At 41.5% G+C, this 16,076-nt stretch overlaps 1 protein-coding gene across 1 annotated transcript in view; it reads left to right on the plus strand.

Moving 5' to 3' along the window:
• LOC120541515 (A disintegrin and metalloproteinase with thrombospondin motifs 7) overlaps nt 1–16,076 on the plus strand; it is a 90,050-nt gene that overhangs the window by 52,578 nt on the left and 21,396 nt on the right. Inside the window, 3 exon segments of the mRNA XM_039773233.1 lie at nt 2,709–2,835; nt 3,231–3,441; nt 13,074–14,693. Of these exon segments, the coding sequence (XP_039629167.1) occupies nt 2,709–2,835; nt 3,231–3,441; nt 13,074–14,693 (1,958 nt within the window).

Consider the following 16,076-nt stretch of genomic DNA (forward strand, 5'->3'; position numbering starts at 1 on the left):
ACAAATACTCTTTTCCCTGATTGGACACAAATTCCCACAGATACACTCCAACATCTCATGGAAAGTCTTCCCAGAAGAGTGGAAGATTGTTTTAGCTGTACTAGGGTGTCAGCTCCATATCCATGCTTATGGTTTTGGAACGGGATGCCCAACAACCTCATATAGGCACGATGGTCAGATGCACACTAACATTTGGCCATACAGTGTAGCCTGTTTGCTTATCTTCACCTAATGTGTCCAGGAAAGCACCAAGCTGATGTTCATTTGCTTTTCTCTGGCCTCTAACCGGTCAGTAGTCAGAGTGTTGGTTTGATTATGAATTCAGAAGAATAAAGCAATTGGCTTTGAAGTTTAGTCAATTCTCATTAATAGATATGGTCAGAGACAGAGTCCTAATCATGGCCAGTCAAGTCATGTCAGCCACTTGTGTATGTCTGGCCCTGACACCTGGAGTTCATACCACCATGAGACGTGAAAGGCATAAGACAGCCTGATTTGTTTTGAGCATGTAAACTTTGTTTAGCTTCTTGGAATTTTTAGTCTGGTTCCATCTGGGTGGAATGTGGACATAAGTCCGGAACTATAGACCATTAGCCACCCAGTTGTGTTGTCTCTAATAAACATTAGTAATCCTTTAATGTGAGTTGGTCCAAAATCCAACATTGAATAAATCCATACCTAGCTTTCCCAAGTCACCATGACTGGATTATGTGATCTCTTGGCCAGAGCCATCATCACCTCTATTAAAGACTGGTGACTTTGCTGCTCCAACAGCATGACATAGAGCCCCTATGTCCACTAAGAATGACTTTGTCCACCCGCCCATCTCTAGGTGTACCTGGCACACAGTGGGCTGCCAATTATGTTGCATGGATCACAAAGATGCCAGATTGGTGTCTGGTAATTTTGAGATTTGGCTCCACACTCGGTGGTGTTTATAGAGGTAATGAAATGGAATTCATGGTGTTCAACATGTGTGCTACGAGTATTCATATGCACCTAAGGCCACACTTGTTGGCCACATAATTTGCTGACCTATGGGAAGTTTCAGCAGGATGACCCTTAGGCCTCTTTTATTCTTTGCCATGAACTTTTAGGGACATTCACATAAAATGGAGAAGCACCTGTTATTGTCACATCCACCTGTCTGTATGAAACAACTCCACTCCCAGTAAACTGGCCTCATTGAAATTTGAAAAGAATTTTTTTTCTTTTATTGCACAGGAATGTAATTTCAGAAACTCCGATTTAGAAAGTGTCAATGAGTTTTTGAAATCCTCTGTCTTAAAACTGAGAAACATTCTGTGCAAATTCAATTACTGATTAATTTATACTTTGTTTTGCCTCGGGAGAGGTTATTATTTCATCTTGTATATTGTCCTCTTTTGCATGTCTTATGACGACAAACAATGCTAATGAAATGGCAGCAGAGTCGCACACAGCTGGCAGCTCACCATCATGTCATATGCTTGTATACACACAGACAGAATTCAACAGATATTTGCACTCTCCATTGATTTTTTATTTTTAATGTTTTATGTTTAAGAAATATAAACTACAATAAGCAATTGTAGGTGCCAGAGTGGATGTACTGGTATCCTGACCAGTGGGGAGAGTAGGTTCTTGACTGGACAGGAGGTTGTATTGAAAGGACATGGATGGAACGGCCATGAAAGTTAGCTGCAATCAACCTGGCTGGGAGCCATAATGGATAAGCTGTCCAGAACCCCTCGGGTGGAGAGTAGTTGTAGTTCAGGGCAACATGGGAGTTGTAGTTCCAACTCGGGGTACTGCAGAAAAGAGGAGTCCTTCTAGTTTCTAAGGAGGTTCCACCTGGTCCAGAAATGCTTCCTGAATGCAGTTTGGTGGCACTGGAAGTATTCTTAGGTCAGGCATAGAAGAAGCTGCTCAGCCTCATCCAGTCAAGACGGAGTTGGGTAGAAGAGGACAGTGCCTGCCTAGAGGTCTAGAGGGAATAATAGAAACAAAAAGTAAAAAACAAAAAAAGAAAAGAAAAGAAATAGTTTTTTCAGTTAAGTGTGCAAGAAGCCCATTTAAAAAAAAAGTAGCCCCCTTCAATCTGGAACTTGTGGTCGTTGTGGTGACTTTGGGGTTAAGGGTGTCGGTAGCACCTACACAGTGGTCACAGCATAAACCCTCCACAACCAACAACTAACAGCAATATCCATGTGATATTATAAAAAATGGTATTTAAAATGTGTTTTTTGTAGTCTACTAATGCATGTAATTACTATACATTCTGTTATTACTTTTTTATTTGGATCTGTTACAAAAAGATTAGTAAACAAAAATGTGAAACCTGTTTTTTTTTAAGTAAATGAGGAAAAATGTAAAACATTTCCAACTGTCGTAACAGTGAACTACAGTGAGTCCCTGAATGTTAAACCATGTGCACATCTTCTAGCTCGTTTCTTATTATTGCTGTGCCATCACTTCACAATTTTAAGGTCCATTGCTCCTTTTCCTGCGACCTGCCAGATGATGTCTGAATATATGCATTTATGACTCTTTTACAATAATTAATTAGTGGAACTCTTTTTCCTGTGCAACACACACACTGAACAAAAGACATTGTGGCTCTAAGGTTCTTATATTTGGCAGATGTCACATGATGGGGCTAGGGGTCGGAGGTCAGGTCGATGACTTGACAGAGATGTGTTCATTGCTGATGTGTGTGCACATTTCAGGTGTTCAGCGGCAGATTGTTCACTGCGTGGAAAGGACAGAAGGGATTGTGGAAGAGCACTTCTGTGAACCAGAGACACGGCCAGATGACCAACAGGCCAGCTGTAATGAGGAGCCGTGCCCAGCAAGGTCAGATCTTCTACTTTTTCTCTATTTTAAGCATTTGTGTGGCTGGCATGAGCCTGGTATGGTTGGAGACAAGCCTGTGAGATGTAACTCACCACCGTCATTTGGTCCCAACTGCAGTGCTATTTTTCAAGCAAGGTCTGGATTTTGGGATGCACATGCATGCGGATAGCCAATAAAGTGGTCACTGTATGCCAGCTTGTACTGAAAACTGTTCTGTGTGGGATTGTGCCAGCTGCCTCCCCCAGACCAAAATCACCGCACCCTACATTTGACTTGCTAATTTAGTAGAGTCCAGGTCAATAGCTTCTTGTTTTTCATGTGAGAAGATATTGTTCTAGGCGGCCAGCAGTTCAAGGGTAAACACCACATTCCTTGTCCTTTTTTTTCCACTGCAGATGGTGGGTGGGAGAGTGGCAGAAGTGTTCAGCCACTTGTGGCGACAGCGGGACCACAATTCGGACGGTGCTTTGTATCCAAAGCGTTGGATTGGACGAGCAGAGGGCGCTGCAGCTGTCTGAATGCAAACACCTAGATAAACCTGTAACTGTGGCACCATGCAACCGGGACCGAAGCTGTCCTGAATGGTTTGTGGGCAGCTGGACTGAGGTGAGATGGCAAATTCCCTTACTAACAGTAGAATGATCTACAGCATGGTAATGGTGTGCTCTTTACTCCCTGTAAGGACCCATCCTCCCATATTATTCATGGCCCCAGGAACTAGCATGTCCTTTCTTACACATGTTGGAAAAATGTCCCTCAGTTTAGTTTTTCTCTGCCTAGTTTTCCCAAATTTAGGATTTCCTCCAACATCCCAAATCTTTTTTTTGATAATTCCAACATAAAAATATAACCAATCAGCAACAGAAAATCCCCTAAATAGGTAATTATGCCCACTGACTTCATCCTCTTATGACCTAATTCCCCTGGAGCTGCCAACCTAAGCAGTCAAGAAAATTATTTGTGCCATTTTCTTTTGACAGCTTTGTGTTGCCCCCATCTTGGAAATGAGTATGATAGGAGGCTGAAAAGGAGCAGACTAATCCTTTGCTTTTCCCCAATTTCCTGTTGTTCTTCTTCCTGATTGTTTCATGGTATCTGTATTCCTGAGCTAAGATGGATGAGAAAATTAAGTGGAGATGCTGTGTTTAAGAGGATTATTGGTTTTAAGTACTGGCTGTTACTGATAATCTCACAGGGTGATCTGGGAAGATGGTGACTGGAAGCCATCTGTTTTATATGAGACATGAGGTGAGGTCATATCAAAAGGACTGGGTATAATAATTTTATCATTGAGCAGAAATTACTGCATATCTTTTAAATCAACACACCTTGGCTTACCTCTGTACACATTCCCTATCTTGTGTGGATAAGGGCTTGTTTTTACTTACCATGTGAATTCAGAGTGCAAACCACAACACAAAGCACATGCATTGTCAGAGGCCTAAACACATTCATGCTGGAGGGTAGCCCATTCACCCAGCTCATTGATAGTCTCTTAGCCCCATATGATGAACAAATGGATTTCACATATTTTTGCATGCCTGTCTTCTGCTTTGATGACCTGTTGCTTCACATTCAGCCCTTTCGTTCATCATTCTGGTGCCCACTTAACTACCCTCTCCTCGAAATTCAGCAGTGTGGATACACAGCAGCGCATCTGCGTCAGTGCATTCCGTGTGTAGCACGCCGCTTAAACCCATTGCATGCCAGCCACACACAGGGATGTCCTTCTGTATCCAAAATCATTTTCTCTGCACAACTCTTGTGTCAAGCGCAAACATGTCAAGCATTAAGCCTGCACACATACTGCAATGAAAAGTATGTGTGCTGTCAGCAACCAAAACACATTTGTATTTTTTGCGGCCAGTTCATTTGCTTTGTTAAAAGTCTTTTAGTCAGTTGGTGACAGTTTTTGGTCCAATGCTGCATACCTGAAAACTAAGTATGACTCTGCTGATGGACAAAGAGTTGTGCCTGCTATTATTGACTTTAACTCTTTGAGGGCTGAATATTCTTTCTGAAAAACAATAGTTTCACACAGAAATCAACATAAAATGTCTGTTGCTATAAAATGTGTGTTGCAGCTTGCCACAAATGTGCGGGAGACTTGCTGCCAGGCTGTCTTTGTGTGGCTGGGGCAGCAGCAGCAGCCACAGCAACGGTCATGATCGCAGTGCATTGCAATCTGGTTTCTACCTCTTACCATTGTTAAGTGGCAGTCCTCCCTGGCAAACATTGCCATAGGTGTGTCAGCTCAAGCTGGAACCTCACATTTGTTTTCGATCACTTGTATCAAAATCGGAGTCCGGCAAGTCATAGTCCAGTTCAGAGATAATAGGCAAAACGTTGTCCATGGCGTATTTTGCTTTACACATTTGCTTTGATCTCTCGCCATTATGTCAGTGCCATTTTTGCTCTTGTTTGCACCTTACTACTCAAGCAAGCGCAGAAAATCTCGATCAAACTAATGAAGCTAACTTTCCTTCTAGCAACAAGAGTCCAACTAAAACAAAACGGTTTGTTTTGGCACAGTTTACAGTTGATTACCATCGTCATCTCCTCCTTTTGACAAAAGTTGACATCAGCCCTGAAAGAGTTAAGAGGAAAAAATGATACGGTGGAGTGTCAGACCTATTGACTAAAAGCAGTGAATGAAGGGGGAGTGGTTATTCTCATAAGTCAGGGTCCTACATTATGAACAGATGCACTTTAGATATTTTTGCATGTCTATCTTGTGCCCTTATGACTTATTGCACCATATTCAGCCCTTCGTTTGTCATTCTGACACCCACATAATCATCCTATCCTCAAAATTCATTACTTTGGATGCACGGCACTGCGTCTTCCATGCACAGAGTCTCTGTGTCTGATGTCATTTTCACTAAACCAGCCTTTAATGTTTGTACCTGTATAGAAGCATGAAGATCACTTTTGCATTAGAATTTCATTCCAGCCAACTGCACAGCTACTTGTGCGGCCTCATTTTCTGATTATCATGTGTTGGCTTTCTACAATAAACTAATTGTTCTTTTTTTTGTTGCTTTTGGTAACCTCAGTGCATTGATGAACTGAACTGGAGGAGGACCAGTTTGGTGAGTTTAGAATCGCGTTGCTGCTTTTTGCAGATGATGTGGTCCTGTTGGCTTCATAAGTCTGTGAACTCCATAATGCACTGGGACAGTTTGTACCCAAATGTGAAGTGGCAGGTGTAAGGATCAACACCTCCAATTTTGTGGTCGGGGTCCTCAGTAGGAAAAGGGTGAACTGCCCTCTCCAAGTGGGAGGTGAATTACTACCTCAAGTGGAGGAGTTTAAATACCTCAGAGTCTTGTTCACGAGTGAGGGGAAAAGGTATGGTGAGATCGACAGACGGACTGGGGTGGCAAGCTCAGTTATGCAGTCGCTATACCTATCTGTAGTGGGGAAGAAAGAGCTGAGTCAGAAGGCGAAGCTCTCGATTCATGAGTTAATTTACGTCCCTGCTCTCATCTACGGTCATGAGCTTCAGGTAATTACCAAAAGAATGAGTTTGCCAGTGTAGGCAGCCAAAATGAGCCTTCTCTGCAGGGTAGCTATGCTCTCCTTTAGAGAGAGGGTGAGAAGCACAGACATCCAGGAGAGGCTCGGAGTTTACCTTCTGCATCAAAATGAGCCAATTGAGGTGGTTCAGGTATCTAATACAGATGCCTCCTGGACGCCTCCATGTGGAGGTTTTAAAGGCACAGCCAGCTGGGAGGACACCTAAGGGAAGACCCAGGGCTCACTGGGAGGTTTATATCTCACACGTGGTCTGGGAACGCCTTGGGATCGCACAGTATGAGTTGGCATGTTTGGCTGGTGAAAAGGACATTTAGGCTTCACAGCTTAGACTGATGCCCCATGACCCTACTTCAGATAAGTGGTAGAAATTGGATAGATTGATGGAGTTCATTGATGACCACCAGTGAGTTGATTTGTGAGTTCCCATCTTTAAAGTGAGTTACCCAGTGTCTAACACTGCTAGTGTCCATTTAGCTTCCTCCATTTGCACACTGACGGTGTGAATGAATGTCAGTCGTTAGGGATTCCTCATTCATCTCCCGTTGTTAAACCACGTTTCCTTGTCAAACATTTTCTCACTCTGAACTTTTAACAAACAACTGCTGCAGAAGATGCCATTTTTTAGTTTGGTGTTGTTGTAGCTCAGTGGTTTCAATGATACCAAAGATGTAAAGCCTTCAAAACTGATCTAAAAACTCATGCCAGAAATCCAATCCAATTGACCAGCTCAAAAATAAGTCTCACCCAGAGGAGCCTGATCCCAGAAAACTGGAAGGCTTCTGCCTCAGAAATGCATTTACATAAACACACAAAGCCAGGATAAGGTTAGTAACCCAGTTAAGAGAAGAACTTGGCAATTTATAAATGTGTTTACATGTGCCAGTCCATTTATAGAGTAAGTGGCAAAGCACTCCAATGTCATTAAAATGTGCTAAAAGAAAGATTAAATATCATCAACCACCGCTGTGAATCCAAAAATGAGTGGAGCCAGTACCTTCTGAGATTGAGCTGCTGAGCTTGTAGCGGTTTGGTCAACGGGACGATGATTTGTTTATTTTTTGGTGGGGATCTCAGGAACGCACCCAGCCTCAGCCTGACTCACTCCACACACACACACACACACACACACACACACAGGCACAAATTAACAGCAAATTGAATTAATAAATAATTTAGTGATATATTAAATGAAAAGGAAATATAAACAATTAATATGCAGTTGTCCCCCTTCCCCTATGGCAATAACAAATACAGTGGAACCACGGTTTGTGAGCATAATTCATTCCGGAAACGTGCTCGCAGTCCAAAGCACTCGTATATCAAAGTGAATTTTCCCATAAGAAATAATGGCAACTCAGATGATTCGTTCCACAACCGAAAACTATTCATATAAAAATGATTAATACAAAATATAAAGTACAAATACTTAAAACAATTTAACCTGCACTTTGCCTTTGAAAAGAATCATGGCTGGTGTGAGTGAGTTTCTAAACTCTTGTGGGATTCCACCCAACGGGACGACACGTGGAAGAGCGTCCCAAAGCTGCAATCACAGTCTCCCACCGCTGTAGCAGTTCGATGTAAAAGCGTATCCAAAAAGATTGCGGACATGCTATAAGCACCTGCCGTCAGTGGGTGATACAAGGAACATTATAAATGTGCAGGGCACAGTACTGCTTGGCAACGACCCTGCCTGACTGCTGTGTCTCTGTATAGGAGAGCGGTAGATCCCGCTACAATAAATAACCGCGCTGTTGCTGTTTCAAGCTGAATAAAGCTGGTGTTGTTAAAGTACTGAGACTCAGCTTCGTGTTTTGGGGCGCAAGACGGGGACTCGCACGTCACAGCACACACACACACACACAGTCACAATGCTGTAGTAAACAGTATACGCTTGTATGGATGTTGACTATATGAGTGAGGCACGCAGACTCAGACGGAGAATAGGAGACAATTGCCCACAAGACAGACAGAGAGAGAGAGAGACACACACACACACGCACGTGTGCGTGAGAGAGAAGAACCATCAGCTCAGTTGTGATCACATGACGCTCAGCAGACAAAGCGTATCCATACTACTCGTATTGCAAGACCTCGCTCGTTTATCAAGTCAAAATTTATTAAAAATTTTAGCTCGCCTTGCAAAACACTCGTAAACCAAGTTACTCGCAAACCCAGGTTCCACTGTACTAGCACACAACAATAAATGCCTAATAATACACATTTACGACAAAGTCCTTACAACAGTCCCAATGCAACAGAAATGGAAGAAGTGGTATGGAGGAAAGATGACGATCCAGGAACAGCTCTCTGTGAGTAATGTAATAAACAGGCCTACCAGTAGTCCTGATGCGGTGCGGGGTGGTGAAATCTGGGGAGTGGTCCCTTCGATGAAGCACAATGACAGGCAGGCACGAGACAGTCCATACATCCTTACAAGTTCGATGATCCAGGATAGAAACAATATTCCACAGAGAAGAGACAAATGGGTGCATACAAACAGCAAACAACGGGGTGTCCTTGCTGCTTAGGCAGCTCCCTTTTAAAGTTTCCTCTGGCCCTTCTCGTCCCCAGCAGCCCCTGTGCCCATTGCAAATGTTCAATCAGGGCAATACCCTCATAGCAGACATGGAAATGGAGTCCATTGATCCGTCGTCTGCTACAAGCTTACTGCTGTACGTTTAGCTCATAAACATAAATTTAGTGATTTTTGAAATATTGAGACAGATTACTGTAAATAGGAGAAAGAATAATGTGAACATTTGCATCAGACTACAAAGTCCTTAAATACAACCCGGTTAAGGCTTTACATGGAGGATAACATGTGTTAACCCAGTTTCTCACAGGCCAATATCCTGGTTCCTCTAAATGAAATAAGGGTATGCATAGCATTTTTGTGAATATTCAGGCTATTCAAGTGCAAATAAATGCACTCAATAAGAATTTAAAAAGTGCCCAGAAAGTCACAAAATGCAGAAATACCTTACCATGGAGAGAAAACTGTAAAGAACACTGAACATAAGATAGATCCAAGGCAAGGTTCTTATTAAAAGAAGTTTTTTTAACTAACGACAGGAAAAAGCTTAAAAATATGAAAACAAACAAGGCAATCTGAAAGCAAACAAGTCCCAAAATAAAATTCAAAATCAAAATCTTTAAACAGAGGTAAAATGAGCAGATGAAACCATTAAATCAAAAAAACAAATAAATCGTACAGAATATCCAACACTCCACCAAAGCACATTTAATGAACCGCAAGGGACTCGCTTTACTTTAAAAACTGGGGGCTGTTCCTTGAGGTGAAGATCCACCCACAAAATACCAGAAACATAGCAGAGCAAGATTACACATGTAGAAACTTAATAATAAATAAAGAAAATAAAATGTATAGTAATATTAAGTATAGTATACATAATTAGATAAAAATAACAATATCATCCGAAACAGCAGCAATAACAGAATCAAAAATGAATAAAAAAGATATATAAAAGGAATTTAAACCAAAGTGAAGGGAGGAGCCCTGGCTTAAACATATAGGCATGAGATGATAGATGGAACTACTAGTAACAAGATTGTACTTTTCAGTCTTCTCAGATATTTCATATTAATTTGAATACAAATGTTACTTTTGCCACAATTCTGATGTCAAGCTTGTGCCTGTTGAACTTAAGCCTTCAGCCTTACACTGATCTGACAAGACTCTGGGTACAATTATTAACAACTTATCTGTAGCTGTCCAAACAAAAGAAACATTCCTCTAGCTATAGGCTATTATTTTCATTGTTTGTGTTTGACTTACGGTTGTCCAAATTGACTTACTGAGTTCAGTGGCAGAGAATAAAAGAAATTTCTAAAGGGATCATTGGAAAGGAGCATCAGAGAAATTCACAAAAGCTGAAATGTTGGAGTTTAGTGACACTAATGTACTACAACAGTGGTTCTCAACCTGTGGGGGTGGCCTCCCTGGGGGGGGCACGAAGTAACAAAAAGGGGGGGGAAGATGTGAAAAAAAAGAAAACAAGAATCAAAAATATTAAAAAAACATCTGTTGAAACCAAAACAAATTAACTTAAACTACATTCTGATACTAGAACAATAAATATAGAGTTAGATAAATGTTGATAAAAGTTAAGTAGGTATAATAAAATATGCATATACATTTCAAAAAAATGTTAGGGGGGGGGCGCGATTAAAACTGTTATGAAAACTCGGGTCACAAATACTTAAAGGTTGAGAAACACTGTACTACAATCTAGATACAGTAGGTGTTTCTTTATACTGTTATACAGCAAGTATGAATGTGTACCCAAAGATTATAGTGACTCTGAAAACAGACCGGGAGATGATAAACCAAGCACTGGAACAAGACACAGTCAGACATGCAGAGGTCAAAACTAGAAAGGCACAAGTACTGAGCATTGAAGTAAAAGGGAGAAACCAAAGGGAAAACTCTTTTAAGTGAAGCCAAGGCCAGGAAACCAAATAAAGCCCACTACATGAATTTTTGAAGGTAAACTAAATGAGAGGATTGTAGTGACAAAGTCTTATCTACTGAGAGATACAGTAACTCCATGTGTGATCACCATCATATTTACATCGTCACATCCAATGAAGTCATCAGTCACGTGAAACAAAATTTGCTTAAAAAATTAAAATATTATTAACTGTTATAACATTAACTTTATTAAAACAACACCAAAAATAAAAACTAATGCTAGGTTTGAATTTTCTATAGCAAAAAATTTAATTATTTACAGTAATCCCTCCTCGATCGCGGGGGTTGCGTTCCAGACCCCCCCGCGATAGGTGAAAATCTGCGAAGTAGAAACCATATGTTTGTATGGTTATTTTTATATATTTTAAGCCCTTATAAACTCTCCCACACTGTTAACATTATTAGAGCCCTCTAGACATGAAATAACACCCTTTAGTCAAAAGTTTAAACTGTGCTCCATGACAAGACAGAGATGACGGTTCTTTCTCACAATTAAAAGAATGCAAATAGATCAGAGAATTTCAGAGAGAGAGAGCGCTCACAAAGAAAAGCAAACAATCAAAAAATCAATACGTGTGCTTTTAAGTTTGCTGCGGCATTTTTTAGAGGAGCGTCAGTATCTTCTAAGCAAACAGCCTCTGTGCAAACAGCCCCTCTGCTCACATCTCCTCCGTCAGGTGCAGAGAACGTCAGAGAGAGAGAGAGCGAGATTAAAGCTAACCATCAAAAAATCAATAAGTGTGCTTTTGGAAGCACCGCGATAAAGCGGCATTTCTTAGAGGTGCGTCCGTATCCGCTAGGCAAACAGCTTCTGTGCAAACAGCACCTCTGCTCACAGCACAGGAACATGTGATCAACAATGGACCCCCATCAGTACAAATTACAATATCAATATTATGATATCAATAGCTGGTCTCGTGTTTCTATTTGGCATCTGCCATAATTTTGGCAGCACTATAAAAACAAGATTGCACACTCAGTAATCTGGCCAAATTTTGAGCCCCTGATGGGATATGGTGCAATTTATTTTTTGGGGGGAAACTATCTTGTGATCATCACTTAATTTCCAATATGTACCACCTTTTATGTTTTATCTGTATCTTTTGGGCATCACCACATCCATCAGGTTGCTGTGCTCTGCCATCTTGATGGCCAAATCCTGCCGACTGCGCCACTGTGTCCGGGATCGGTAATGCAGGATGGGTAACACAGGAATATTTGTAACGCCAACCAGAAAGAAGCAAACAGAAAGGTCCAAAATTAGTAAACAAAGTGAATTGCTGCTCTGGCAGTATTAATGCTACTTCTGCATAGCCTTCAATCTCAAACAATATACCTCTTGGGAGCTCTGTCTCACAGTAGTCTCCCAGGTCAACTACCGACTTGTCTCCAGCTGGCTGGCTTTTTATATCACCGAGTTCATGAAGGGGTGGGGCTAGGTGCGCTCATTGGGCAGTTTCTCTGAGCTACACATGGAAAAGGAGAAAAGAAAGTCAGCAACAGCACCCCCTCCTGCTCTGGCAGGCTAACACTACCTTGACTGAGCATGTGAGGAGGTCCTCCGATACGCATGCATTATAGTACACATAGGGCAAGAGAGGCATAGACAAGCAGAGATACCAAGGAGACGCCGAGGAGGAACATTATTTTTAAATGTATTCTATTACTTGTTTTTGATTTCTTTTTATTTATTCTAGTACCGGTCTGTTTTCAGAGCACCATGTAATGTTGTGTATTATTTTCACAGAAAACATTCAGATTGAGAGAGTGAAACTGTAACACGTTCCTCTTTCAATCCCAACTATTGCTTGTTTTTTGGCCTCACTGTCTTTAAAGCTCTTGGCAACTCCACTGTCCTCTTACCTCAAATTGAACAAAAAGAAATACTTTATTGTAAGTCTCAGATGACAAATACAGGCAGGAGTAGGGGATAAAATTGGGGAATTCTCCAAGCTGATGGATATACTGAAAGAAAAGGTACTCACATTGTAACCCCAGTGTCTGAGCCACAACTCGGATGCATGGCTTCCTTTTCATCCAGCATACTTCACAAGAGTTGTCCCCAGAGAGTATATTCAAAAGAGCCCCTCATGACTTCTGGCAAACCCAGATGTGACCTAGTCCTGTGCCACCCTGGACAATATATCCTGCTGTGCATGATCCTCTGATTTTCTGACTGATTTCTTATCTCTTATATCTGCAGTGTTCTGTCACCTGTGGCGATGGAGTTCAGAGACGCCCTGTTTCTTGCAGTAATGGAGTAGAAGTGGAGTGTGACCCTATTCAAAAGCCACCTTCGGAAATGCCTTGCAGCCTCCAGAGGTGCCCCAAGAGGTTGAAAGTCTTTGTAACAGAATGGTTTGGCAGTGGAGCTTCAAGCAAAGAGCACTTCAATGAGATTGATTTGAATTCAAAACTTGAGAATCATCTCTCCAGACCCGGCCATGGTGTGTCTGCAGAGCAGCGCCCAGAAATGTCTGGTGACCTCAGCAATGACATTGAAGTTAACTTCCCCCTTTATGGTAGGACTGGGCCATCAGATCACAAAGGCAGTACCAACGTGTTTGTGGATGATTTTTATTATGATTACAACTTCATCAATTTCCACGAAGATCTGTCCTATGATCCCTTGTCTGAACCAGAGGAGCCTAGGGCAGATATACTGAATAATAACCAGAGTAAAGATCCAACACTGGTTATTTTTGAACCCAACATAGAAACAACTGTCACTAGTGTATCTAGAGTTTCACCCTCTGAGCAGACACCTGCCACAGATTTATCTCAGAAGTCAAAAGACAGAGACCTTAGTGGTTTCCAAGAACATGACAGACATGTACAGGAGGACTTGAACAACTTAGGAGAAAAGGACACAGATGAAGATGATGAAAATACGTTTTATGAAGAAAATCAGTTCTTGCGTGTTGTGGAAAAGGAAGTTTTGGTCACGCCGGCTAGCAGCTCTTCTGGAAGAGTGAAAGAGGCAGAAGATACTACCATAACAAAAGCCCCACTGTCAACAAAAGTCAACTTGGTCACTCAGAGCTACATGCAAGAACACCATGACTTTGAAGGAGGTCAAAGTCTTGGTGTCCAAGTTAAAATGCAAGAGGGGGATAAGACAACTAAGAATGAAGAAGTTAGTGAAGAAGAAGGGCGAAACCCACATGATGATGATGGTGTTAAACTGGGAACTATGATCACAGAAGATGGAGATTTCATTAGTTATTATGATTTGCCTAGAAAGAAGTATGCCGGTGATGTGAAAGAAGGGATAGAGGTAAACAATCTAAAAGAGACAACAAAGTCAGAAAGAATGTTGCTGCCATCAGAAGACTGGGCTACTACAGCATATGTGACCAAAACTGCAACTGCTAACCCTACTTGGTTTTACCTCAACAACATGCTGACTACAAATGATGATCAGTCATCTACTGAAATGACCCTGTATCCTGGGTCCCGAGAAAGGACTTCTGCCTTCACAGAGCTTCCAGACCCCTCTCAGTACAACCATCTTGAAGAGGTTCTACCCACAAGCTCTCAGGCTAGTGAGGTCACTGACAGTCCATTAAGTAGCCCAAGTCATTCCTGGGTAGAGATCGACTCCAATGAAATCATCATACCTTCAGTTGTCATGCGGTCCACAGAAGATAACCATCCAGCAACCACACACATTCCCGTGATTCAGTCCAGTGAAGGCTCCCTGTTCCTAGACAACGTTCAGATGCTGGTTACAACACCCACACCACAGGATCAACCATCTACTTCACTAGGATTCCCAGAGGTCAATGTGACTGTATTCTGGAGGACCGGGAACTGGAGCACCGTGAGTACTACTGTGTTGACTTAGATTTTAATCCTGGCAATGCGCAAGCTGTGAGCCGAGGCCATGGGCACCAACTTGCGTTATTAATCCTGGCCGGTGAAGGAGTGGAGACTAACAAAACACTCCCAGCAAAGCAATAAGGTTATTCCAGGTAGATGTAACCATTGCCCAGAGGTGAATGATTATGGTAGAACCTGAATTTGTAAAGTCATTTAAAAACATGATCACTGTTGTCACCATTCTCAAAAAAGGCTTCAGAGTTGATTCTAGTTTGCACATCATTCACTCTTTTGACCAGTCTGACGTGTCCTAATAGGGCAGACTGATGAAAACTCTGCAAGTCTCACGTTCCTAAAGGTCTTCCTTCAGGCCACTGCTTCCTAACTTCACTCTGCTTTAGCATGAGTGTCAGTCAATGGAGAAGCAGACTGTTAAAACCTCACCACCAAGTTGAAGAGCTTGACATGTGAATTTCCCCTTGGGATTAATAAAGTATCTATCTATCTATCTATCTATCTATCTATCTATCTATCTATCTATCTATCTATCTATCTATCTATCTATCTATCTATCTATCTATTACTCATCAGTGTAGTAGCTCAGAGTAATTAAGATTTCATCACAAGCTGCAGTATTTACTCATCAGTGCAGATGGACACTCCAGCAGCTTACTGTTAATGGGATGGGGGAAAAGGAAGTCAACATGTTAATGGCTCTAATGAATTTGAGTAGGCTAAGCTGATTTTGTTTCATGATTATCTTGGCAGATTTCCCAAATTTCCTAATGGTTTTTGGAACGTGTTTACTGCTGGGTTTATTTCAAAAGGTTTTTTAATAAATATTAATTAATGAGTTATAGTTACACCAACAGAAGCAACCCTCATTCAGCTAGCTTATTTGCCTCAGTCAGCATATTTCTGAGTGACTTGCTATATCTGCTACTTACATCCTGCATGCCATGAAAACAGCTGGTGAAAATAAGAGCACAAGATTTTCCTTTTTTTTAGCTTTGCCAGAAGGTACTCAGTTTAGTGTGCTGATGCACCACATCTATGAAGTCCTGGGATCAAATCTCAAACATGTGGCCAGAATTTATCAAGTCTCTCAGAATTATTTGCCCTTAATGTTTGACTAGGATAAGAAGTTTTTCTACCCCAGAGTAGGACATGAGAAGTAGTCATGCAGCATCCTACAGTTACTCGCAGTGAGGAGTAGGAGTTCACATTTGTGAATGAATGCCATCACGATTTTACAATATGCCATGCCACAAAATGGCATTCATGAAAGCTTTTTGTAGATTTCCTTGGAAACACTTTGTATTTTTCTGATACTAATGCAAAGGCTTCACCACAAAGATAATAATATTATTATTAACTAGACATT

This window comes from Polypterus senegalus, chromosome 12 (genome assembly GCF_016835505.1).
Source record: "Polypterus senegalus isolate Bchr_013 chromosome 12, ASM1683550v1, whole genome shotgun sequence".
Lineage (NCBI taxonomy): Eukaryota > Metazoa > Chordata > Cladistia > Polypteriformes > Polypteridae > Polypterus > Polypterus senegalus.